At 41.9% G+C, this 26,800-nt stretch overlaps 1 protein-coding gene and 1 pseudogene across 7 annotated transcripts in view; both read right to left on the bottom strand.

Annotated features, from left to right (window-relative positions):
• NOSTRIN (nitric oxide synthase trafficking) overlaps window positions 1-22,939 on the bottom strand; it is a 58,985-nt gene extending 36,046 nt beyond the window's left edge. For 4 of the 7 annotated variants that reach the window (XM_043576958.1, XM_043576960.1, XM_043576959.1 and 1 more), the window contains exons 1-4: window positions 22,808-22,939; window positions 14,034-14,119; window positions 944-1,027; window positions 70-186 (exon numbers count right to left, since the gene is read on the bottom strand). In XM_043576958.1, the coding sequence (XP_043432893.1) occupies window positions 70-186; window positions 944-1,027; window positions 14,034-14,119; window positions 22,808-22,834 (314 nt within the window). In that variant the 5' untranslated portion in view covers window positions 22,835-22,939. The remainder of the gene's footprint in view (window positions 1-69; window positions 187-943; window positions 1,028-14,033; window positions 14,120-22,807) is intronic. The other 3 variants (XM_043576961.1, XM_043576964.1, XM_043576965.1) reach the window with 3 other exon arrangements.
• LOC122482036 lies at window positions 2,177-6,548 on the bottom strand (annotated as a pseudogene).
• Window positions 22,940-26,800: the final 3,861 nt, after the last annotated feature.

The raw sequence follows: 26,800 nt of genomic DNA, 5'->3' as shown, positions 1-26,800 counted from the left end.
TCTACTAAAGTACCGTCCTAAAAATCGAGCTCAAAGTCAAACAATTTCAAAGCCATTATTTGCTATTACAGAGGATTCCTGAGGAGGAATAGGAATGTGAGCTCCAGAAGGCTTCTTTTTTCTTTCCCTCTCTCTTTCACCATCAAAAGTGGTCTTTGCAATGGTACTTCCAGTTTAGGATGACACCTGCAAGTATTGGTCAAGAATCTTTGTTATAAATTATCATTGATGGACCATTTTTAGAATATCTTTTAGAATATCCAATATCTTTCTTCTCTCCCCTGGAAGAAAATATCAACTTCATTCTGAAATGTACTAAGGAAAATGTGAACCACCAGTTTTTCAGGACCCGATGAGCTAATCTCTACATACGTGATATCATATAATATACACCTCCCCCAGGCTTAAACACACACACACACACATACACACAATGAAGCACGTGTCGTTACTCCATCTAACAGTGGAGGAAATCAAGGCACAGGGAGGCCAGGTTATTCTTTGGAGGTCATGGAGTTGAGATAAAGTGGGATTCATACTTCTTGACTCCAAGACTTTCCAACTCAGTGACACTGTTTCTAAAGTAACATGTTATCACTGGGACTTCTTATGAATATGGGTGTAGACACTGTAAGGACACAGGATCAATCCAGTTCTGTCACTTAATACCTGTGTAATTGGGGCAAGTTTCTTAAACTCTCCAAGCTTCAAGACCTGGTCTGTAATAGGGACAATTAAGAAGACTTGCCAAGGATCATGAAGATTAAAGGAGAGCATCTATAAAAGCTTGTAATGCAGTGCCTGGCACATAGTAAGTGCCCAAGAACTGTAAGCCATGCTTGACATTATTCCACCACATTTATAAGAGGAAGCTGGGATTGGACATATGTCACTTTTGATAGCTTTTAAGAATTATTTTGCCTTACCTCTTACAGATACTTACTTTTTTTTGGTGCTCTGTAATGTTTTGCTTAACTTGATTGCTAGTTTCTGAAGTCCTTTGGCATAGTTAATCTCCAAGTTTGCCCTGTTAGCAAAGGGATAGTTGTTAGGTAGGATGCTCTGGCCAAACGACAGACAAACACACATACGCACACACAAATGAAGGAGGGATCAGGCTGACCATTCCATGTCTGCACAAAGAGACGCCTTGTTTACTATAAGGATCATCTTGTCCTTAGGTGAAATCCTTAAGGATATCCAAAAGGATCCTACGGAGGGAGAGCTTTTAATTTAACCTTCTTCTACACTAGAGTTATGGGTTGAATTGTATTCCCTTCCCACCCTCACAAAGATGTTAAAGTCCTAAGCCCTAGAGCCTATGAATGTGGCCTTATTTAGAAATAGGGGCTTTGCAGATGATCAAGTTAAGATGAGTTCATCAGGGTGGGCCAGATCCAATATGGCCATGTCCTTATAAAGAGAGGAAATTTGGACATAGAGACAAACACACACACAGGGAGAATGCCATGTGAAGATGAAGACAAGAGATTGGGGTGATGCATCTACAAGCCATGGAGTCCCAAAGATTGGCAGAAAACCACCAGAGGCTAGATAGCAGCATGGAACAGATTCTTCGTCACAGCTCTCAGAAGGAACCAACCTAGCCAACACCTTGATCTCAGACTACCAGCCTCCAGAACTGTGAGACAATCAATTTCTGTTATTTAAGACACCAAGTCTATGGCACCTTATTATGGCAGACCTAGCAAACTAATTCATCGAGCAAAGAATGGAAAACTTTCCTACTTATTCTGGGACATCAACGCCATCAGATTAGCTCTAGATTATAATAGCTGGCAATGAAGTGATCAATTATGATGAAGTTAGCCAAGAAGTCGCTGTTTTTTTCTTTGTTTTGTTTCTCACTGCCAGTGATCAGGTCTTTATTCAAAATTAGCTACCCACGGGTGGTGCCTGGGTGGCTCAGTTGGTTAAGTAAGCGTCTGACTTCGGCTCAGGTCATGATCTTGTGGCTGGAGTTCAAGCTCTGTGTCGCGCTCTGTGCTGACAGCTCGGAGCCTGGAGCCTGCTTCGGATTCTGTGTCTCCCTCTCTGTCTGCCCCTCCTTCACTCATGCTCTGTCTCTCTCTCAAAAATAAATAAACATTTAAAAAATTAAAAAAAATTAGCTGCCCAAAATGATTCAACATTTATAGAAGACACAAATGTAAATTTATGCAGCAGGATTTTTTCTTCCATGGTGGGTTTCTTTCTTTTTTACAGGCTTCTTCTCAGCCTCTGCGTTCTTGGTAGTTGCAGCTTTTTCCCATCAAAGGTTTCTTCTGCTCCTTAACACTAAGAGGCTTCTTTCCCTTCTTCCCTACCACAGACTGCTTGCCTGGAACCCTCTTCTCATCCGATATGGCTTTTAGCATGGCTGCTGCCTCATCCATCCAGAGTTTTTGATCCCTGGCCTGATGGAGGATGGTGCTCCGGCACATGGTCTTGGCATATGGGTTTGGCTTCAACCTGATTCTCAGGTTCTTTGGTGAATTCTTGCTCAGGACTCTGTGATGACTCTTCCTGCACACTGCTCCCAGGGCTCTTTGGATCTCTGGGTTTTTCCAGATTCTGCTAAGGTGTGTATCAAGCATGTAGTCATTCTTGAGGGAGGATGCCTTTACACCAAGTGCCATATAGAACATCTAACTTGGGGAAAGCACTTTCAGTCCAAATGTGGAACCGTCCCATGCCCACCAGGAGCAAGTGTCAAAATGTTCAGTTGCTTACTAAATAGAGTAATTCCAAGAATGTTTCTGCAGGCCTGGATGACACCATTGTCCTCATTATAGATGATGCAGGGTCCCCCACACTGGAGACGACAGTGGTTTCTCGCTTTGCCATTTCCAGCACTTCTTTGTTGAGATGCATTAGACCTTTTTGATATCATTCCAAGCCTTAAGTTTCATAAGAAGCAGAACAGTCTCCTTGGTCTTCTTGTAGCCTTCAACTTCATCTTCAACCACCAAAGGAAGTTCAGAAACTTCCTCGATATGATGACCTTTAGACATGACCAGCCCTGGTAAGGCTGAGGCACCCAGGGCAGACCACACCACTTCTGAGTTGTGTTCACTCTGGTGCCAATGAGACCAGGTTTTGGTTGGTGCAAACATGGGGCCCCCGTGATACGGGTTTCCAAAAGCACCCAGGCTGGAATGGTGAGTCCCCCTGCCTCAAACTCTGGACATTCGAGCCACAGCTCTGCCAGTACCCTAAGACTCAGCACTTGTTTGGTGACCTGCTAATTCATAACAGTGTAGGGCTGTCTGTTTGCGTGCAAGTTGGTATGAACAAAGTTCACAGTATATGGTGGAATGGGAGCCTTGAGCACACTAGGCAAAGTTGTATTTTTGCCAGATGACTCCCCCTTTTCAGAATACACTGATACCAGTGGACAAGCACACGCTATGGCAGGGAGGGGAGAAGGTCGCACTCCTCTCAACCCAGCAGCTCCTACACAAAAAGCAAGAAGTAGCTTTCTAATGGAAAAGTGCAGAGGGGCCAAAACTAGATTTAGAAAATGAATTTCTGTTACTTTCTATGCAGGACAAGACTCAGTAGGGAATCTGGGCATGCCTCCAAAAACAAACTCCTCGGTTCTTTTGAATAGATTGAATCACCGTTATCTTAAACTGATTTTTACCATGTCCTACTTATAAGCCCATCTATAGATTAAAATAAAGACAAAGTCTTATTCAATCTTCTCACTTTCTTTGAAGATAATACAAATGTAGGACATTAAGTTCAATTTATATTGTATTCCTTCTTAATTTGGACCAGAGTGGGTGTGCTTATTTTGTTACTATTATTGCATAGTTTTTAGTCTTTGAATTCTATTTTTATTATAACATATCTTTAGATTTATGACTTCATTTCATTGGAAAAACAATCCCAGAATTCTCTAGTAACTAACTTAATACCTGCATTTTTTTCAGTGCAATGAAATTAGAATTTAATATCATAGATCGAATGGGGAAAGATAGCTCTGTTGTATAAAATGGAATCCAGAGATCATGAGCTATTGATCTATTGTTAAATTTCTATTCATCTTTCCCTGTTAGTATAGCTGTGATTTAAGTTATTTTCACCACTATTTGAAAGAAAGAAAGTCACTGTAGAATGCATATTAAGGCCTAGTTGCTTAAAACACCATTTGGAATCAAACCTTTCCCAAGTGTAAGTAATGGTCGTGGCAAGTATTTTAAAATAATGAAGCTGATAAGTAAATACATCATTGCATTTAAAAAGCTATTTCTGTGCTCTAAGAATATATTCCAATCGATGGAGAGAGAGAATGCTGGTCAGCAGCAAACTGGGAGAGACCATCACCTTGATGAATTTGGATGTTCTAGAAGCCCAGACCTCTACCGTTTACTGGAGTGGCTTTAGTTACTGCTTAAAGGAAGTAATCAGACCCACCTCTAGAGGTTTTATGATGATTAAAATATGCAAATGATCCAAACCTAGGAGGGGCTCAATACCTAGATTGATTGCTGGACTGACCTGCATAATCTGACACTTATCTCCCTCTCTATTTCCTCTCCTACCAGTCATCCTCTTGCTTACTGTACTCCTGCTTAGTAGCCAAATGCCATCCTGCCTCAGGGCCTTTGCACTTGCTGTGGCCCTTGCTGGATACTCCTGCTATATAACCACATGGCATCTCCTTCATATAAACCCCAACAGGTTTTGTTCAAACATCACTATCTCAGAGGCTACCCTGTGACTATATATTCTCTTAAGGCTTTCTTTATGTTCTAGAACTTAACCACTGTCTTACACCACATATTTTCTCAGTATATTTCTATGAACAATTCTGTGAACACCCCTAGAAGGTAAGTTCCACAAGGACCAGAATTTGTTTCGTTCGCTGCTTGCTATATCTCTAGGCCTAGAACAGTGCCAGGCACTCAGTAGATAAGTCTTGAATGGACTTCCCATCAGATCTTGGTTAGAATTTTTAACTGGTCTCTGCTATATCTGTTCTTGCTCCACAGCTTTTGAAAATTTTAGACTATTTCGATGCATTCCTGCCCTGATGCATTGCTCAGTCCTAATGTCAGAGTACACTGCTTTCTAGCCCTTGGAGTAGCCTGATCCACTTACCTAGTCCATTGCTAACCAGAGGGCTTTTTAAGACTTTCTTTTTTAGCATTCCGTTTTCTCTTGGAAGCAGCACAGAGAACATTAGATAAGATGAAGTATTCGTACTGCTCAGCTAAGTGCTAGGCACCAAACAAGTTCTTAATAAATAGTAATTTTTCAAGTACCATTATTATGTACCCCAAAGGATCTCTAAACATTCAGAACACCTCGAATATACAGAGATGGGAAGTGTTGGGGGAAGAATCCACAGTTTGCTCATCCATCAGCTCCAGGACAATCCAGAATGGCTTCTAACACAACAGGTAATGCTGTTGGGCACAGCCTTTTCCTCAGAATTCATTTTCACTTTCAGGATGTTCTTGGAGGCTGTACAAGGAGTCTCTCAGAGGCCAGGCGGAAGTAAAAAGGACAATTGCCAGAAGGAAGTGTTGTTTTCCTTTAAATTGCTAACTAAATCAGATTCACCTGGGGGAAAATGTTGGGCTTTTGTCATCAAGAAAGGAAAAGGGTCCTGCTGGCTGTGAAGCTAATACTCTTCTGTTTTGAGCTTTGCTTCCGAGCCCCAGGACTTCTGCTGGGTTTTGCTTGAGCACAATAGGAAACCAGCCTAAAGAGATTCGATTACCGCACAGCATTTCTCTTTACACACAAGTATCTTAGAAATCTGGGCAGATCTGTAGTTTTACAGGTTGAAATAGAGCTTAAAAATTCCAAACAGTGCCCTCTTGATAAATGTGTTGCCATCCCTTGTGACGTGTTGCTGATGCTTGACTTGTGTTCTGCCCGCCCACAAAATAGCTACATCCAACATTTCCTGGGCACTTACAACATGCCAGGCACCCTTCTAAGTGTTTTAGGCATGAAACTTCCTCACTTAATCTGGGAGAACTCCCATCAGGTAGGCACACATACTCTCCCCATTTCATGGAGGGGAACGCCAAGATGCAGAGAGTTTACCCCCATTAACTTTCCTGAGGTCACACAAGAAGAAGTGACAGAGCTGAGACTTGAAACCAGGCAGTCTGGGCTTGAGAAACTGCCTGCTTGGTCCTTCCAGTTTCCTGCCTCTGAAACTGTGGGGAAGAGGCTGGGGATGGAGAATTGCGGGGGAAGTCAAAGGTAAGTGCTTTTAAAAACTGTCACCGCCTCTCACTTCGCCTTTAAAGGCAGTGTTCTGAATCACCAAGGCTCCTGGTGGCTTAGCAGCTAGAGACTGAACTCACAGCAACCTCAGCACAGGCAGACTGAGCTTGCCGGGCATCTTCTGGAAACATCAGTATAAGTCATGTTCCCAGACATGGAGGAGGTGTTAAGGGTCTGGAAGGTGGGAGGGAGGGGGCTGTGATATCAGCTGTCATCAATGTAGGTCTCTGAGTCAGGACCGAGTTGGACACGGCCTCTTTGAAGAGCACCTGTAACTGTCCCTCCACCTTCAGCATAATGGTGACCCTGAAGGGTTTTAGACCCAGCATTCAAATTGACCAAGCAAAGCTGGCTGCCAACATTTTAAACCCTAATAACCACTTGAGAATCCTCAACAGATTACCCTGCCAGTTAGAAGGAAATGAAACAAGGTCAGGAGGATGGGTGTGGGTACAGGAGGAATGGAACACTCTGAGCTCTCTTTCTGGTGAGTCTGCCAACTAATGAAAAGTTCCCTGCCTCTGGCAACGAATGACCTTCATCTTAACAGAGGTTAATGAGTAAATTCCTCCCCAGAGAAAATTGCTCTAAGAAGCCATGTTCCCACTGGCAAGCATAGAGAGAGCTTTTACTTTTATAAACCGGGACATTTGTAAATTGAAACAAACACTGCCATGCGGCTCGTCTGTGCTTATGGTCTAATAAAGAGTATGTGTGGATATATGTATCGATTGATCAATCGATCGATAGATAGGTGATAGGTAGATAGATGGATATCCTTTTAGAATTCCTGAACAGAAATGCACTGACCTCAGTGTTTTCCCAAGGCAAAGGTGGCAAGTGTACCCCTGTATACATTGGTTTCTTCTCAGTCCTTTGAAGAGAGCTGTTTTATCACGGTTTCCATAATGTAAAGGGAGTTAAGAGAGGCAGAGCTAATGTCGAATCGAGACAGAGAATTTTCATTCCCTCATTAAAATAATCAGAAACAAGCTTGTAAGAACACTCTGTTTAATATTCTAGCCCTATAGCTACTATATGTAGGAGAGGTTGAGATTTCTTCTCCAAGCAACTGTCTTGGCACATGTGAAATTGATGATGTACGTAAATATATTTTGATGCATAACTCAATCTCAGAATATTCCAGTGAGCCTTAAAGATCCTGAACCAGGGAAATGGCATGCACTGACTTTTAATCCATTTATATTCTAATTTCCTCTCAGCATGTGGAGGCAGGTCAATAAATTTTCATTAGTAATAATGAAGACCAACCAGTAAGTCAAAGATCAACATTTGTCTTCAATTTTAAAATAAATGATACTTTTGAAAGAAAGGGGAGAGGAAGAATATGTGGTATCAGATTCAATATTTTAGATAGAGCACAAATTAAACTGTAAGAATATAAGTGACCATGTCATCAATTTTAGCATATCCTGCTCTATTAAAATTAAGATGATAAAAAGTGATTTAAAAAAAAAGACTGTAGCTGCCCCTGTGTCTGTGAGGAATTAATTAAAATTGAACTAAGCCTCTCTCAAGCTTGAAAACAGCAGGTAACAGAGCCATCCCTTCATTATGAATTAAGACAAAATTTTAGTAATCTGAAAATGTTTGTGAATCAGTCCCACCTCTGGTTTCCTACTTTCCACCAGCAGCAGCTTCTGGTTTGGGAGCTGGTATATTGATATTTTATACCCAAGCCTTATCAGTTTGCCTTTTGGAAGATGGTCCTAAGCCCATTTTATAACTAGGCTGTATTTAAAAGTTAGTTATTAGCCATCTGGAGGACATTTTCACATGGAAGCTCTCTGTTACTCGAGTGCCTGGGCTCTCTGCTAGCCCACAACGCCCACCTCATCAGTATCGATTGCCCTAATTCTGGCTGCTAAGAACAGTATGAGAAGATGAAATGCGAGGACCAGACCCTCCTTCGCTGCCCAGAATTCAAGCGCCACTCAGTTACTGCTCACTTCCGGCCCAGAGAGTACACAGCTACGGTAGCTCCAGAACTTCAGATTCTCCATGGCTGATAATTCCTGAACTGAGTGAGGTCAGTGGAATCAGGTGAGAGTGTTGTTTTGGAGGGGGGGGGGGGGGAGTCAGGTAAAATGGACAAGAAGGGCCAAATGCCTAACTTTTTAGCTGGAAAACAAAATTGTGTACAGCATTTCACCATGTCATAGAAACACTATACTCTGATATAATGAGAGAGGGAGTCACAAGGGAGCTGAGCCCTGCCCGCTTAACTTCTCCTCACTCCTTGAAGTGGCCCCTGAGGGCTCCCCCAGGCCCCCGTGTTACCAGATTTAGAAGCTACTAGGCTTAATGGCCGCTGATGTCATTTCCCACAGAGGACTTTAAGACTCTGAAGGGGGCTACACTAGGACCCCTTGAGCATGTTGGGATACCCACAGTGGCAGTGCCCGGTGGCCAGATGCCCTCACACCAAGCGTGTGTTGAGCTGAGTAGAAATCAAAATGTATCCTTTTTTTCCACATCCCCATCTCTATATTATGAATGAGTGAGAGTACGGTCACATTGCATTGAGCTGTGAGAATTAAAAAAGTGAAAGACACCAAGTATAAGACATATCTAACACAGTGCCTGATCTGTAGATTGTGCTGAACAAATGGTATCTTCAGTGTTTCTGTCATTCTTGTCTAGCTTTTTGTTCAAAATAATCTATATACCATGTAAGTAAATTTCTTTCACACATTTATTTATTGCTTCTCAGAAATAGCCTAACTTGAACTTCTTAAAAGATAGGACTGCCTAAAGTCACTCCTACACTGACACATTCATTCACTCAGTAAACATCTGTTGAACGCTTGTTCTATTCTAGGCTCTGTGCTGGTCACATGGGATACAGAGACTCTCAAGGAGGTCAGCCTCCAGTGGAAGAGACAGGCGAGTGAACAGACTGTAACAGTGTAGAGTAGTAGGATCTAGAGCAGAGATAAGTTCTCTGCATCCCTGAGAAGTACCATTTTGAGATGGGACTGGAGTCAGGGAAGGCTCACATGAGTGGGAAAGCTGAATCTTGGAGATCTATTGAATGCAGACTGGTAACCAAGGTGAAGAAGTGTCTAACAGACATAGGATACAGTATGCACAAATTCAGGGACCCATCAGGGCAAGTGGGAGTTGGTAGGAGGGGTGGCAAGGACACAAAGCGGAGTTGTGACTACCAGTGGTTCAATAGATGAAGAGGGGTGGGGGTCATGGGTAGATGGAGGGAGAGAAATTGGATAGGGAGGCAGGGCCCACATCTCAAAGGCCCTTTTATAAAATGCTATGAGGGCTGAATTTTATACTAAAGGTCATGGAAGCCTTTGAAGAGTCTTAAACAGGGTCATGGTCACAGAGTGGAAGATGTGTTAGAGAGATAGGGGCAGAGCTCTTGCCAGCTCCCTAGTTGAGATAACTTTGCTTGCATTAGAAAAAGGAGATTCTTTGAAAAGGCACAGCTCAGAGCCAAGGTGCAAGGCTTGAGGGTGGAGAGTGGGTTAGATTTCTGCTTTCATTCAGCCCCTGCAGGTGCTTTTATGCAGTGTACAAACTGCACAACTTCAAGGCAGTACTCCTAGACGAAGAATAGGTTAAGAGATTTTTTCCCCCCAGAACAATGGCAGAGTCCATGAAATGATAAGAAAGCTATGGGTGTAACAGGTGCTTAAAAGAGAGAAACATGAAGATCTGGTCATGAGGTGAGAAAGAAGAAGGGTCATGGGTGACTCCCAGATAATTGGGCTTAATTGGGTGGGCAGAGGTCCCAGTCACCATGGTAAAACATCCAGGAGTATACACTTTGGGGAAAAGCTGATAAACTTTGTTTTGAATAGGCTGACTTTGTGGTTGCATGGGACACCCAGGTGGAAATGCCCAATAGAGTGTCAGATGTATGGCTTGGAGTACAGATAAGACATATTGCCTGGTAATATAAATGTATGAGTCATCAATATGCAAAAAAGAGCTGAAGCTGTAGAAGTTAAGATCACCCAGGCCATGGGCAGAGTTGAAAAGTTTAGGATTTATCAACATTTTTATTTCAATCATTTATGCCTTTGTTGACAGCATCTGCAATGAGTCGTGGATGGAACAATGACCAACTATACTTCTTTGTTTCATTCTTTTCTTTCTTTCTTTTTATTTATTTATTTATTTTAATGTCCAGACCAGTGGCACCTGCCATTTGCAAACCTGCCCTGAAGCTTCCTTACAGAGAACAATTGATTTTCCCACGAAAGCCTGTTTAAGCCCTAGCTGTGAGGGTGCAGGGGACCAAACATTCATAAACAGTTTTGGGGAATGTGCCTTTGTCCTTTAAGTCCAATCTGTAATTGTGTTAAAGCGAACCCGATGACTTTGGCATTAGGCATGTCAGGAGCTGCTGTGTGTTTCTGGCTAAATCAGAGTTGCTACTACAAAAAAAAAAAAAAAAGGAAACTGATGCTGCTAATTGGATAAAAGAAGTTAAGCATGACCATGAATTGCAGAATTGCCAGGCAAAATGATGTTTTAATAACAACTGCACTTTTCTATCACCACCAATTAGAACAAATTGGTAGGCAGCTGAGCTTGGAAATGAGGCATTATCTGGACTTAAAGCTTGATCGTGATGCTGTCTCTTGTAGCCATGTGCTAATGTGGAACTGCCATGCGGAAACACATTCCAATGTATTCGTAAGCAAGGTGTCTGGAATTGTTAAAATCCAAGGACAATAAAGACCTTGTTCTAGTAATGTAGGCATAATGATAAAATAGGGGCATCTGGGCGGCTCAGTCCCTTAAGCGTTCAACTCTTGATTTTGGCTCAGGTCGTGATCTCAAGGTCTTGAAACAGAGCCCTGCATTGGGCTTCATGTTTTGTGTGAAGCCTGCTTAAGATTCTCTATTCCCCTTTCCCCCTGCTCCCTCTGCCCCTCCTCTGCTCATGCTCTCTCTCTCTCTAAAAAACAAAAAAAAAAATTTTTAAAAGAAAGAAACCTTTAACTATCTTGCATTCATTTATTCTTTCAATCTACAAGTATTTACTGAATGTATTTTATATGACTGATACACCTTTAGCCCTAAGAAGCCCCATATGCTTCCTCACTATATCTTTTATTATCCTGGCCACTGGATTTGTCTTCATAATTTTCTACGTCATAACCTTCACAGAAAATGCCTACTATATGTGTTCCAGAAGTACCATTTACTTGTCTGATGGGGTTTCTCATTACTTGTCTATACTCTAAGTAACTGGATAGTTTTTATACAGAGTTGTGGTATGGGGCCCCAAGCCTCCTTGGGATTCTCTCTCTCTCTCCCTTTGCCTCTCCCCTTCTCATGCTTGCTGTCTCAAGTAAGTAAGTCAGTAAGTAAATAAATAAATAAATTAATTAATTAATTAAATCTTAAAAAGAGTATTGGCTTTCCAGGTATTTTTCTAACACAGAGGAAAGATATCATTGACTTATATGTAATAACTCTACCCATTTACAAGGATGGCTGATGGCCTAGCTCTTATCTTTCATATATCTAAGGTAATAAATACTGATTTCTCAGAATGAAAAGGGTAAGGCAAGTATAGTACCAATTATGTTGTGACCATTCCTCCTTTTGCTATGATTATTATGTCAACTCAGTTCAAATACCTTATAGGAAGAGTTAGTGACTTCAGAATCACTCCCCATGGGGGGGAAAAAAACCAATTCTAGCAAGTGAAGTGGACTCTGTATTTGCCAGCTAACATATAGAAATATAGATGGAAAAAACACAATGTGTTACATATTCAAAGATTAATGGAAAGTTTGTGTCTGAAAAAAAAAAAGAAAGTTTGTTAGAAAAATGTTGTCTCCAAATACCTACTCTTTTAGTGTGGGTGAACATCCTTCAGGTTAATTACATGATCAAACAAGTGAGCCGAGGAAGGAGAACAAAAAGTTCAGGTGTGAGGAGACATTGCCAAAAGCACATTTATCAGGAGTAAATATAAAGCAACTCAAATGGCATCTTGGTTAGGGAGAAATTATTTAATTGTTGTATAAGTTCAGCTTATAAGTTCAGCTTTACAAAAATGTCCAGGAAAGCATCTATTGCATAAATGACCTAATACCTAGCATAATTTCTCCAGTCAAGGTAAACATTAGATTCCCCTCTCATACGTGGGATGCTATGCAGTTTTTATCCCAGAAAAGTGCTAGTAATTTTGCTAACCAGTACTGTTCTTTAGATCTTCAAATTCTAATTTCCACTCCATAGGAAGAAGGTAAAACTATGGAGAGAAACATTCTTAGCTACCCAAGTGTTTCTTCTTCTTTGGAGCTTGTTTGCTGCTCTAGAACCTATGGGTGGAAGGCTTTGCATGTGAATAACTCTGGGAAGGATAGTAGCCCTAGGAAGCAACTCTGAGAGACCCAGGTAAGAAATGAAGGTTGTGATTGTATATAAAGTAGATGTGTCTGTGGCAGCGTGGAGGTTTGGAGTGACCTGGACAGGGAAAAACAAGACAGTTCGGAGCACTGATTCCCCCATATTTATTCCATTCATTCTTAAGTCCATTTGCCAAGCATTATTTATCACCTGCCTTCTGTCTTCATTGCTGTCTACGGGGCACTAATTTTGAACACAGGGACACCAAATAATCAAGGCCCAGAGGACTTTTATCCAGGTCACATGCATGGCTAAAATATGTATAGATCCTTCCCAATCTGCAGGAGGGGGGTGCTTTCTAATCTAGGTAATGGGTTGAATTTGTACAATAGCTAACTGGTCCTATTTTAAATAATTTTTTGAGACTAAAAAAAATAAATATTTTCTTAAAGAAGAAATTCCCTCCCAGATTGTTCCTCCCTGTTCCTCTCAGAATCCAAGCAATTGGCTATTAAGATAGAAGTAACTTATTTTAATTTTTTTTCTTTTGACTCCATTTGACAAACATGTGTTTTGTTTGTTTGTTTGCTTGTTTTGTTTTTGTTTTTTTAATAACTGCCTGTTTGAGCTTTCCTTTATCTTTCCCTGGCCTTACTGATTGTTCCTGATAAAGCTAATATTCTCATTTGCTCTCATCCTACTAATGCAGGATGCAATTGATCCATATATACTACACATGCCCTACTTTAAATTTGAAATGGGTTATCTTAAAAGAATAGGTTTAACTCTTTAGGGTTGCTTATTATAGAGCTGTCTAGATATAGGGAAAAGACTTAAGGACTCTTTACGGCCCAATTCAGTTCTTGGGTTCTCTAATTTTAAGCAGGAACTTCTGTAACTTTCTTGACTGACTTAGGTGTGCTCATTTTAGCATAGTCAACAACTTTACACATGATCACATCTAGTATTAAGAGATGATGCTGAAAATGATCACTGTTCATTCATGAGACATTTACTGAGGAAGTCCAAAGCCCAGACATGAAAAGATGAATAGGATACAGCCCCTGCCCTGGTAAGGAAGACGGAAATGTAAACTCACAGTTGCCATCAGTATGGGAATCTAATAATGGCATATACATCAGGCCCAGTGGAGTGCCCCAGGAGGGGGTTGATAAACTCAGTCTGTGAAGTCAAAAGAGACTTGACTGAGCCTTCGCAAGCAGAATTACTTCCTATCGTTTCCTGATTTTTATGGCACCCAAGTGATAAGTGTGCAATAGAGGAGAATCACTCTTCAAACTAATCTCTCCAGTACCAAAATACAACACTGAGTTCTGGAAAGTAGGGCAGCTTGTAATCACTCCTCCGGTCATATTGCTAGCTGCAATGAAAGAAGAACTGTTTATTGCAAACGTGCATTTTTGTACCTTTGCTGAAGAATGGATGTGACCTGCTTGCAGAAATTCTCTCCATTTTGAGAAAACCCCTTTAGATTCTTGTACACTTTATTATACTGAAAAAGAAAAGCACAGAAGGGTTATGAGCACTTTCAAAGACAGAACGATAAATTCAGACTGCTCTGTAATGATGACTGTCATTGTAAATGATCGTGAAGCTAAGGGGATGTACCCATTTTGGATGAGTTCCTAAAATAAAGATTAAGTGTCTTATGCCTGGATATGAAATACCCGGCAGAACTTTTCAAAAATACAGCTGGTTTGTTTGTCCCCAGGCAACAAGTCAGCAGTGGGGTGATTTTGAAGTCTGACTTCCTGTCACTTCTATTGTTTCCCAGGATGGTTAAAAGTACATTCTGAAATATGTACACTGACTAATCATTTTGTGCCTCCACCCCAAGTTCCCAAATAATATTCCTGGGTGCCATACCATGAACTCACGAAATGAATGTGTTTTGTTTTGTTTTGGTTTGGGATGAGATATGAATATGTAAGTGAAATAACTTGCTAATAAAATGTGTCCTGGTCCCTCTAAATCTGATTTAACTCTAGTAATAAAGAGGTACCTGGGTGGCTCAGTCAGTTAAGCGTCAGACTTGAGCTCAGGTCATGACCTCACAGCTCATGATTTTGAGCCCCGCACCCGGCTCTGTGCTGACGATAGCTCAGAGCCTGGAGCCTGCTTCGGATTCTGTATCTCCCTCTCTCTCTGTCCCTCCCCCGCTTGTGCTCTGTCTCTCTCTCCCTCTCAAAAATAGACATTAAAAAATTTTTTTCTAACTCTAGTAATAAGAATGTTATAATAATGAGTTGAACATTTTTGTTGTACCTAACTTTTACAAATTTATGAATAAATCTTTATAAATTCATTCCTATATGAATTTAGCATACAGACACAAGAATTCAATGGGAAAGATTTTGTCATTTGATTTCGAACTCCACGAAGTCACCCTGAAAATTGTATTTGTAAAAGTAGACATTGATGATGGTAGATTTTAAGTGCCCAAATGAAGAGACTAAACGTGAATGAATTCTGCAGCTGTCCTGACACAGAGTGGATCAGTTAGGCGGTGGAACAGTCCCAAGCACATTCCCTCAGAGTTTCCATGTGGGAAGTGTGATACCTCATTGCATTTTTTAAAATGAGATTTTACAGAGGAGGATGCAAGTTCTGTATGAAATGAGGACCATGCTGTGGCTCTTTGTTCCTCCGACGAGCCAGCCTCGTCCAGCACTCCAGTGGCTTTGAGAGCTCACATTCAGGGAGCACCTACTATGCAGCTGGCAGATTCACGGACGTGAATCCTCAGGGCCAAGGCAACCCTTCAGTTGTCATGGGAACACCTGGTGTGTGTGCTAGCAGAGTAGCAAACAGAGGACACGGGGTCACGGAGGAGGAAAGGACCTAAAGGAAAGGACCTGATCCAGGTCCTTAACTTCAGAGTGGAATGAACCAAATCCAGGATATAGAAATACAATCCTATAGATACCAAATTCCTTTTTTTAACTATAATTAAAACAATTTTTTAATGTGTATTTACTTTTGAGAGAAAGAGAGAGACGGCACAAGCATGGGAGGGGCAGAGACAGAGATGGAGACACAGAATCCGAAGCAGGCTCCAGGCTCCGGGCTGTCAGCACAGAGCCCAACGCAGGGCTTGAACTCACAAGCTCTGAGGTCACGACCTAAGCAGAAGTTGGATGCTTAACTGACTGAGCCACCCAGGTGTCCCTGTACCAAGTTCTTTTATCTTTATGCAGTGGTTCTCCTTTCACCTGAACTTAGCACAGAGAGCCAGGGCAGGGTTTGGCAGACACACAGGAATAGCAAATGGCTCCAATGAAACTACCTCGGGCTCAAAGACAGCAGTCAGGGAGCAATGCTCTTTATAAAGACATTGTGAACTCCTAAAGCAAAGTTGACAAAATCACATGTCTGCAGGCAGGAGGCAGACCCCTGCGTGAGTGAGGAGTAGGGTGGGGAGAGCGAGCTGGAGAGACAGCTGTCCCCATGGCTCTGGACCAAGGGACTGCAGCCCAGGATGGCCAGATATTCTAGTCTGTCCCAAAAAGCTGACATAGGGATTGGCATCTGAAATATGGTTTAAAAAAAACAATGGTAGCAAACAATTTACAAATTTTTAAGCTGTCTGCAGAGCAAGCAAAACATGCCTACAGTGAGGTTCAGATGTAGGATGTCTGAGGAAATGATTCTCCCCTGAGTCATGAGAGTAAAATTACTATTTGGCAACCAACCCACTTTTATTTCTATAAAAATAACTTGTCTGTGAACGATATGATCTTATAAGGCCTCCTTCCTTCCCTTACAGGTACAATGGGAAAGTTTTAGTGAGCATTTTAAGATTGTTTAGCTTTTTTGTTTGCTCCTCTGTTGCCTAAACGTTTTCAATAAATCACCCCTAACCTTTTTATTTTCTTACTACACTACCAAATAACATTCCGCAAATCACACATAGGTATCATGAGAAGAAAATAAATAAATGTGAAGCAGGGCACATATCCCCAGCATAAAGTTTTTTCTCGGTGCCTCTCCCTTAGATGTAGCCATGTGACTAAACGTTTCCCAAGGAAGCATGGGTAAAAGTGTTGTGTGAGGTTTCAGTGACATTTCCTTCCTTCTCTTCCCCGATACCTATACTTAGAAACGATGGCTGAGGCCACGAGGTGGCCTTGAGGATAGATGCCATGTACTAAGATGGTAGAGTAGAAAAAGAAAAAGAGCCTGGGTCCTTGATGGCCCTGGGGGCCACCAGATAAGCCCTCAACTCTCTACTTTTGGACTTACTTTATGTGTGAGAGGAATGTAATAATAGGGGTTTTGAAAAGCCACTCTTATCTTTGACTTTTAAAGTGTGCAGCTGAACATAGTTCAAACTCAGACACAGTCTTTAAACTTTTTGTTTTAAATTATGAAACATTTTTATGTTTCATAAAGTAATAATGATACAGATAATAATAATGATACACATAGGAACTCGTTACCTAAGTTATAGAGATATTTAACACTTTGCTTCTGCTTTCTGTAAACAACTGTTTTTTTTTTCATTCCTTTTCATAATTTCTTTGGCTATACTTGGGCATTTATTCTTGCATATGAGGATTTATCTAATTACATTTTTTTTTTAAAAGTCCCTGTTGGAAGCCTAATTGGAATGTCATTACATAAATATATCAATTTGGGGAAATTGACTTTTTTATGGTATTTAGACCTCCCATCCAAGGACATAGTAAGTCTTTTCGTGTGTTCAAATCTTATTTTATGTTCAATAAAATTTTATGATTTTCTTTCTAAGTCCTGTAGCTTTCTTATTTGATTTACTTAGAAATATCTCACAATATTAAATTGTAAGTTTTTAATGTAATGTCCTATCTGCTTCTCTCTCCAGCCCGCAACAAAGCAGAAACAAAGACCCAGCAGAAACGCCAGGGGGCCATGTGCAAGAGAGAAAGATTTGAATGGGTGCTTGCAGAGTGAGTTTTCTTGCTCTGAAACATTAGGAGGCTGGGGCTGGGGCTGGGAAAAGACAGAGCAGAGATGTAGACTGGAGGAATTTGGAGGTTTCAGAGCAACATGAGAAGAACCTCCCATCAGGAGAGCCAGGAGTGCAAGGAAGGGACTCTGAGATGAGGTGTCCCAGGGGATGGACCCACACCAGCCCCATCACCTGAGGAGTCTGCATCTAGCAGACCTGGGGAGAGAATAGGATACCTTGGACCCCATGTATGAGGATGGGAGCATGGAGGGGAAATCTTGCCCCTAACCAAAGTGGAAATGAGCAGAACCAGTTGAGAATTTTTATGTGCTGGGCTGCAGGGGCGGCTGAATTTCCCAAATTTATCAAGCCATCAAAACTCTCCAAGACATGTTTTTGAAATACTACCTCCAGAGGACCAGTTCTAGGAGGCCAGACAGCCTTAAATGTTTCTAAACCATTGATTCAAAGTTCAATTGTTTTTGGAGGGAGTCAGGGAGACTGTGAGAAAGTGGGGAGTTTCTGTCTTTTCCAAAGGCATTCAAACTCAACTTGTTAAAGCAAGAGGCTGCTCAAATGAAGCACATCTTATGCTTCAATCGATGCTGCAGCTGCCAGGATTTTGGAAGATGATTTCCTGTTATTTAATAGACTGGTACTTCCTAACTGTTTTCACATTATGACACATCTAGAAAATGCTATTTGTACTAGGACAGTGTGGTAAATGAGCAAAGTTGTTCCAGGCAGAGGAAATTGGCCCATGAGCTCTGTCCCCCAACCACATCCTGCCAGTTTTAGGGTTGCCGAGATTGATGTCTCAGGTACACTTATAACCCATTCCCTAAACTCCAGGATACCCAGGCACACACTAGTTCAAAAGCTCCTGAATACATTGTGTTGCTGTTAACTTAGTGATCAGGTGACAACAGGATGTTCTTCTTATTACAGCAATGGAGAGATTTTTTATCTCTAACCCTACATGCAATGTACCAGACACTCCCTGACAAACCCTGATCTACATGAGATGAAGGTGATATCGGTAAATAAAAGAATAGCTAAGAATACTTCCAGTATTTCAGCACAACCCCTTCTTTGGAAACAGTGATTCTGTACCTTTCATCATGTCCCATCCACTGAAACTTAAAGACAAAAATCTGTGATAAGCAGACTTGCATAAATGTCAAATTGGAACCCAGGACCATCTTGCCGTGTGTGTGTGTGTGTGTGTGTGAGAGAGATCAGAAAACCTTGGAACATATCTGCTTTGAGCGTATGAAATCTCTTGACCTTGGCTTTGGCTCTCCCTTTCCTATCCCACCTCTCTCCTTCCCACTCCACTCTAATGCACCAGAGAGACCACTGAAGGGATTCCATGGAGCATAGCTTGAAAATCACTAACATCTAATCCTTTTATTTTATAGTGAAATGCCAAAGAGCTGAAAATAACTTCATTAGTTAGGGGCAGAACTGTGATTAGAAATATTAGGTGAGCCAATCAATTAGAGAAACCTTCAGAAATAAATATATTTATAAATAGCTTATCAGTATAATTACACTAAGTTTACTTGGAGTAATAGTTACCTTTAAGTGCTATGATCAGCACAAATGGCTTCGTAATGTCATCAACCAGTACAAGAAGGGTTTTCTCTACTCAAAGTCGTACAGGAGGTGAAGTTTTGGTGTTCTTTTCCCATCCAGTTGAGCTTTCAAATACTCCAACCCTACCAAATATTCATTCCAGGAAAAGACCTGCTATCGATCTTACATCTCCATATAAGTTTTTATTAACATGTTGTCTCTCCTAGGGCTCATGAATCCCTAGGAAAAAAGTTATGTGTTTTTTTTCCTGATAAAGGGAGTCCAGGCTAGTGGTAGAATATTTGGGACATTTCTAAGCCCCTAAAAAAATCCCTTCACAACACAACTAGTACACACAGGCATTTCCCATTCAGTCTTTTTTTTTTTTTTCTTCATTTATTTATTTATTTTGAGAGAGAGAGCCTGTCAGCTCAGAGTCCATCACAGGACTCAATCCCATGACCGACTGAGACATCATGACCTGAGCAGAAATCAAGAGTCTGATGCTTAACCTGCTGAGCTACCCAGATGCCCCTCCTATTCAGTCTTTACAGAAATATTTTTGCCCAGCATTTGTAAGCAAATTCTGTTGTATAAATGCTGTCATTACAAAAAATGCAGTAATCAAAGCAATTGGCACATGACATAATTAGATAACTTCTAAATGCACTGTACCAACCTTGGACTAGCAGCTCTTTCTGACTTTCTACAATTTGAATGATTAAGGTTAAATTCAGTTATTCGAGAATAGTCCATTTGTATTGTAGATGGCAGTATGGAAACTTTTTGGACAGTGGCATCCTCATAGGTCAAATAAACTATGATATTCCACTTATATTTAATCAGATAAGTTTTGTTGGATGTCTTTCATATGACAGGCACCGTGCTACTGATTTCATGTGAATCTTGATTCATGGGGGATCATATTTCAAACCACTGTCCCTCTAAGGGATTACCTGGGTAACATTTGGAATCCCCATGGCACACCATCATAAATTATGAGATATAGAACATTAAAGAACATAGTCTACTCCATCCTGTCTTCCTCTTACTCCAGATGAGGAAACAGCAGTCTATGAAACGTGGATGGCATATCACATATCTCGATGTGTACACCAGGGATGCTGTGGGCCATAGGACATCTATGCCAGACCCAACCTGCTTCCTTATATCTGTGAAGAACCAGAATCCCACAGAAGCCATGGGCCATTGTACCAGTGTCTTCTGTCTTAGTGCCAGTTAATATCCCATGACCCAGGCAGAGCCACTGAGGTAGAAAGCTCAGATTGGCATCTAAGCCAGATTAAAGGAGCAGTCCCACAGCCTGGTACTGTTTCAATAGCTGATGATGTTAAGGGAAAGGACAGACTAGGTGAAGCCCAGAATGCCTGATTTGACAGGTCCCGACCTGGATACCACAGGAGTGGATAAAAATATAAACTTGGTTATAGCTTGTTATTTGCCCATGATCTATCTCTATGGTATTATTTCATAAGAAGGTGCTGCTTTTTAAAAATAATTGGATTATTTCATTTGGAGACAATTTGATCCTATCTACTTCCTTGTACATAGATTTGAAAATGACTTCACTTGGCATTTTTTTTTTTTTTGTAGGTGTAGGAGCTAAACTTGTAAACTTCAAGACCTTAAGGCCCAGAGCCAATTCTGTTCCTTTTCAAAACCAGAACTTAAAAAAAAAAAAAAACCTTCTTCAAATAAATTTTGACACTCTTAAGATTGGTTAAGAGCCTACACAATATTTAGCCCATTTTTGAGCATGGACACTGACTAAACTGTCTGATGTTGAATAGCCCAGTTATTAGCCTATCTTGCCCATTGGAGCATGAACTTAACAGAAGAGATTTTTTTTTTTAATTTTTAAAAAGTTTTATTTATTTTTGAGAGACAGGGGGACACAGAATCCGAAGCAGGCTCCAGGCTCCAGGCTCCAAGCTGTCAGCACAGAGCCCAATGCGGGGTTCAAAGTCACGAGCCGTGAGATCATGACCTGAGCCAAAGTCAGATGCTTAACCGATTAGGCCACCCAGGTGCCCCAACAAAAGAGATTTTAAAATATTTTTTGTATTATGGGTCCCTTTGGCAATCTTGTGAAATCTATATTTTACTCAGAATATTTTTAAATGCATTAAAGTAACATAGGATTGCAAAGGAAACATTATATTGATATACCTTTATTAAAACATATTTTAAAATTATATGCATGCTTATTAAAGGGGGGAATTTTCAGTCTTAAAATCAATATACAACCATACTGTTGGAATTTTTGTTTTTACATTAGACACATATTTACTTTTGCATTTAAAAGAGTAAAAGTAGGTAGAATCTGCTATTACATCATCACTAATAATATTACTAGCTATTATGACTTCGTGTCATTTAGCTCATCTGATTCATGAACTCATTTTGTGGCATAGCACTTACGGCTCCATCTGCTCTAAGCCTGTGCTCTGTCCATTGAATAAACAACAATGAAACCGTTAATTCTCTTGCTTTTTTCTTTTTTATTTATTTTAAAAAAATTTCTTATGTTTATTCATTTCAAGAGAGACAGAGAGAGCAAGCAGGGGAGGGGCAGAGAGAGAAGGAGAGAGAGAGAATCCCAAGCAGGCTCTGCACAGAGCCTGACGTGGGGGTCCTGCACAGCACAGAGTCTGACGTGGGGGTCGAACTCAAGAAACTATGCAAGACTATGACCTGAGATGAGACTCAGGTGAGATGAGACTATGACCTGAGCCAAAACCAAGTCAGACGCTTAACCGACTGAGCCACCCAGGCACCCCTGTTGCTTTTTTTTTCTTTATGGCTTTATTACAGCCCTCATTTATCTGTTTATCCAGTTTGTTATTGTTGGTGGATATTGTTTTGTTTTGTTTTTTGATAAAATACTTGCGGGATGAATGAATGTAACCCCTTGCTTCCGATGTCACCAATTTCAGTTTTTTGGCATCATTTATTGGGCTAACACGCTGATGATTCTTGATTATTTTCTGTTCAGAGCATATATACCCCCTTCCCCCCCCCCACACACACCTTATTTTAATTGCTCCTTATTTCCTAAATTGCTGCTAATGACCTCACACTGTCCTCGGACTTTTGGCCAATCTTCTGTTTGGTAATGCTCCCCAGGACTAAACATGTTGGGAAGCCTGTCTGAGAACCACCGTAGGGCAGGCAGCGTGGGGAGCCCGTCCTTCCTCTTGCACGTCTTGCAGTTATTGACTCTAAATGATATGGGAAAATATGCCAAAACCCTCCACCCTACTGCATTCTCAGAACCCCAAATCAGCTGCAGATTCTGAGTGTTTGGGTAGCCACTCTACACACGATGTTGGCACCGTCGGTGTATATCTTACGAATGCTTTCCAAACAGCCACCATCTGCAAGCAAATATGATGCTATACCCACTCCAAGTCTTTCCAACAATATGAGAATAAAAGATGACTATTACCTTGACCCGTCACTTGCTAGAAAGCGCTGTCTTTTAAATCGAACCAAAGAAAAGCCACAAGACTTTTGTATCACAGCCAGTGTCTAACATGTTTGTCTTCCAAACGTCTCAGATTTCTTAAGTTAAAACCCATTAATATATAAACATATCCCTCTAAGGCCACCCTCTCACACACAGGCGCAAAACCACACTGAGCTACTCACCGAACAATCTGTCAGTGGGTCCCTCATATTGAAATGTTTTTGCTTCTGTCCTTCTACCTAAGTTCCAGCATTCAGCATTCAAGAAACTACAGTCAAGGTTGGGTGTGTCTGGAACTTCCCGTATTCAAAGGGCCTAGAGTACGTCAGTCCTTGTCAAACACCCTGAGGAGGAAGTCCCAGCCCTGGACTTTCATCCCGTTGGTTTCCTGGAAAAGCAAAGAACTGCTCTGGGACAAGAGAGCTGGACTGAGGTGCTACGAATGACTTCTGTAAATACTTAGAGGGCAGAATGCTGAGTCCTAAGCTGTGTGGCCTTGAGGGAAGGCCCAGAAGCTGTCAAGTGTCTTGAGAATTTGGGTGTTCAGGGCAGATATGGAGGATGCATATTCTCCCAGCCTGCTGTGTTTATCATATATATATATATATATATATATATATATATTTATTTAAGTTTCTGTATTTTACAATGCTTTGGCATGTAGGGCCTTTCAGACTTGAGGAGGGACTGGCCCTCTTAGGGTGAGCTAATTCCTAGAGATAGCAAACAACTTGCTTGTGACTTTGATATGCAAACTGACCAATCCTGAGCCCAGACGCTTAACCACTCCCTTTATCTAAGTCACACACCAAGTCAATATTCCCCTGCCCCAAATCACCCCAAGGTCAGGTACCAAACAATTAGGACCACACCCACATAACTATGACTGTAGTGGGAAAATGTCTAGAAAAGGTCATCAGGGAGCAGGACCCACATGAACTACCTCACAGGGCCTTACCCTGTTTCGTACGTTCACCCTCACTTTTTTTTGTTTTTTATTACTCAAAAGGATAAACAGAACTAGAAATCAATCAACAACTTATCGTTTATTGCTTTCTCCGCACCCAGCTGTCAATCCATAGATTTCCAGCTACTGGCCTGTTGCCTTGCGGTAGCTGTTTGCTGGGCTGTGGGCAGCTTTGGTGTGGCTGGCAGGCCCCTAGTCAGAAAGGAACTCCATCAGGAGAGCCCAGGGGAACCTTTCAGAGCCGCCTGGGTGGGCAAGCTCTATTCATCTGCCCCAGGTGCGCAGGCTCCGTTCAAAGTCCCTAAAAATCACAAATGATGAGGAAGGGGACCCTGAGGGAAGAGAAGCTGCCTTGCAATCAGTCAGATGGGAAGAGCAGTCTGTGGTCAGGGATCACCCTTCACATACCTGACAAAGCTCTCCCCTTATCTTGTCCCCTGGACAAGAACTTTACCCCTGGAGGTTACAACATGGAGCAGTGGCAACCTAGGGGTTAGAATTAGAGGAGGCCACTTGGCATCCTGGAAGAAGTGTAGAGACAGGTTATAAACAAGTTAATATTGTTAGGATATCCTTGGAACCACAGTAGAGGGGACCGTCATCTTGCCAGCGCAACCCAATGAAAAGCCCCTTGTAGCTGCCAGAACGAATTGGAGGTCAACCAATCACCAAGCTACAGCACGACCTGACGCGGAAAAAGGCCCACCCGGACCTAAACCCTGAACGCTGCAGCTTAAAAACCCCACCCCACCACATCTGGGGGCGACTTCCCTGACTCCTCTCTCTCTCTCCCTGAGTCACGGAACCTCGCCCGAGACCTTAGTTCCCAAATAAAGCCTTTGACTGCTAAAATTTTTTAGCCTCTGACTCCTATCTTTACCCTGCCTTATGCCTGACCCTAACAAATATATCATTCGGATTCCCATTGCAGGGCTTCCCTGCCATCAGAGATCGTAGGTAAACTTAGCTGGAGCCTGGGTTCCAAGGCCTGGGGCAGCGCGGCATCTCCTTTCTGGTTCTGGCGGCTCTTGGTCTCATTTCAGCTCCAACTCAGTTCAAAATGAGGAGATTGGCCTCCCTCACTGGTTTCACAAGAAATGCCATCCCACCACACTTACTGGAATCTTTGTGGCCTTATTGAAGATCTGTAGGGTGTTACTGCACTTACTCCTCATGTATGTCTCTCCCAGTAGGCCGACTAGCTTTCCTTTAGGATTTCTGGACATCTGCTAAATTAAAATATCTTCTTCTGGCTATAGTGTCTTTCCCACAGACTGTTGTATGGGCAGTAGAGTGTCTGGGCTGAATCTAGACTGAGAACTAGAGTTTGGCTATTTGTTGAGCTTCTCAGAGAGGTATTTGACCCACCCCCCCCACCCCCAAAAAAAAGAAAAGAAAAGAAAAATGATATTGATTTTGGAGGTCAGAAAGAGGGTTATACCTGTTATCCATTGTCACAATGATGCTGTGTCACCAACAGAAAATCCGGTGGCTTCAAATGGCACAGACTTTACTTAGTTCACAAGTCGGTGGTTTAGCTGGATGGTTCTCCTGGTCTCCCTGGCATCACTCATGTGAAAGCAAGTCATTGATACAACTCTGCTGATCTTGGCTGGGCTTGGCAGGACAGCTCATCTGGGTTCTGCTGGGCGCTTGGCTGTGGGCTGAGGTGACTTTTCATCAGCCAGTAGTCGAAGCTGGGTTGTTTTCAGGGCCTGGTGAGGAGCCAAGAGTGGACAGAAGCACCCAAGGCCTCCTGAGGTGTAAGCTTGAAACTGACACACACACCATCACTTCAGCCACATGCAGCTGACCAAAGCCAGTCACAGGCCAGCCCAGATTCAAGGAGGGTGTTGGGGGAGAATCCACCCCTAGGTACAGAAAAAGTCAGGGAATTGGGATTTACATTAAACCCACTACAATGGTCAGTCAATGTTTGTGCTTGTGTGGCTAAAAAGACAAATAAAAACAATGGAGGGCATGGCTGATATCTGTAGTCCTTTCCTTTTCCCCAATTCTGCCTCAGGGGACATGTTTGGGACTTCTGCAGAGACTGAGTTTAGGGAGAGAAATAAAGAGTTAAGTTCTCCAGCACTCTAGACCCAGACTTGGAGATAGGGTCATTCTTCCCTCTCACTCCATATCCCATCTTACACAAACTCTGCCAAAGAACACAGCAAAGCACACTTACCCTGGGGGCAGGGTGGGGAAAATGGTGGGGGAGGAGGAAATAGCAGAGCAGGTTCTCTGCAGTGTCTCCTGCACTTGAGGCTGTGACTGGTGAGGCACCTTGGGGTGAGTAATTTGTCCTTGTGCATTTGAGAATCTCCCAGCCCCCTGACCCCGGGAAATGGTCCAGGGAGACTGAGAGAAAGAAGCTGACTTCCCCTGCCAACATGAGAGGGAAGAGCCTTGTAGTTTTGGAACTCCTATTATGAAAGAATCCTGTCCCTTTCAAAGTCCTCCTAGCCGGACTAAAAATCACATTGACATGAGACCAATTAACAGGAGAAAATCAAACTTAACAGCGTATGACAAATCCACATAGACATGGAAATTCTAAAGATAGGCAAAAAGAGGTATATGCATCATTCTGAACCAAAGACAAGGGGTGAGGGGCTGGGTCTTCAAAGGGAAGGAATGCAATCTTCAGGAAGAATAAAAAAGAGTAAATGTTTGCTAAGTCAATGTTTGCTGGGCCACTCAGAAACGGTGGGACAAAGAGAAGACTTTGAAAAAGCAGGCCTTGCTAGGTTCCTCCATGTCTACCGTACTTACTCCATATCATAATGTAGTTATCTATGGTGACAGCTCTTTTCCTGGAGCAGGTCCTTATCTAAATTCTTTTCCGCATTTGTGGGGGAGGTAAAGAGCTTTTTCTGAATCTGCTGGGTTTTGATTACTTTTTAACTCTAATCTTCATGTCAAGTGGTCCATCTTGGGGGGGGGGACTGTTTTTGGCCCTTATCAATATTAATATAACTTTATTTCTATCTACAGATTAATGAGAACTATATATAGTGAAGCATCTCACAAAAAAGTATGCTACACTTTTTTCTTAAAATATTTGGATCCCAGGGCATCCTTTTGAGTTCTTTGAACTCAAGGTCGTCACTGGCCATATATTTCTGGCCTACACACATTCTCTGGCTTCTTTCCAGCCCAGCTTGACATCTCAGGTCCCAATCTTCTTGCTTCCTTTCCCAGT

The sequence above is a fragment of the Prionailurus bengalensis genome, chromosome C1, assembly GCF_016509475.1.
Source record: "Prionailurus bengalensis isolate Pbe53 chromosome C1, Fcat_Pben_1.1_paternal_pri, whole genome shotgun sequence".
NCBI classification, from domain to species: domain Eukaryota; kingdom Metazoa; phylum Chordata; class Mammalia; order Carnivora; family Felidae; genus Prionailurus; species Prionailurus bengalensis.
Note: the sequence above shows the minus strand (reverse complement) of the source record. Positions and strands in the feature narration are given on the sequence as shown.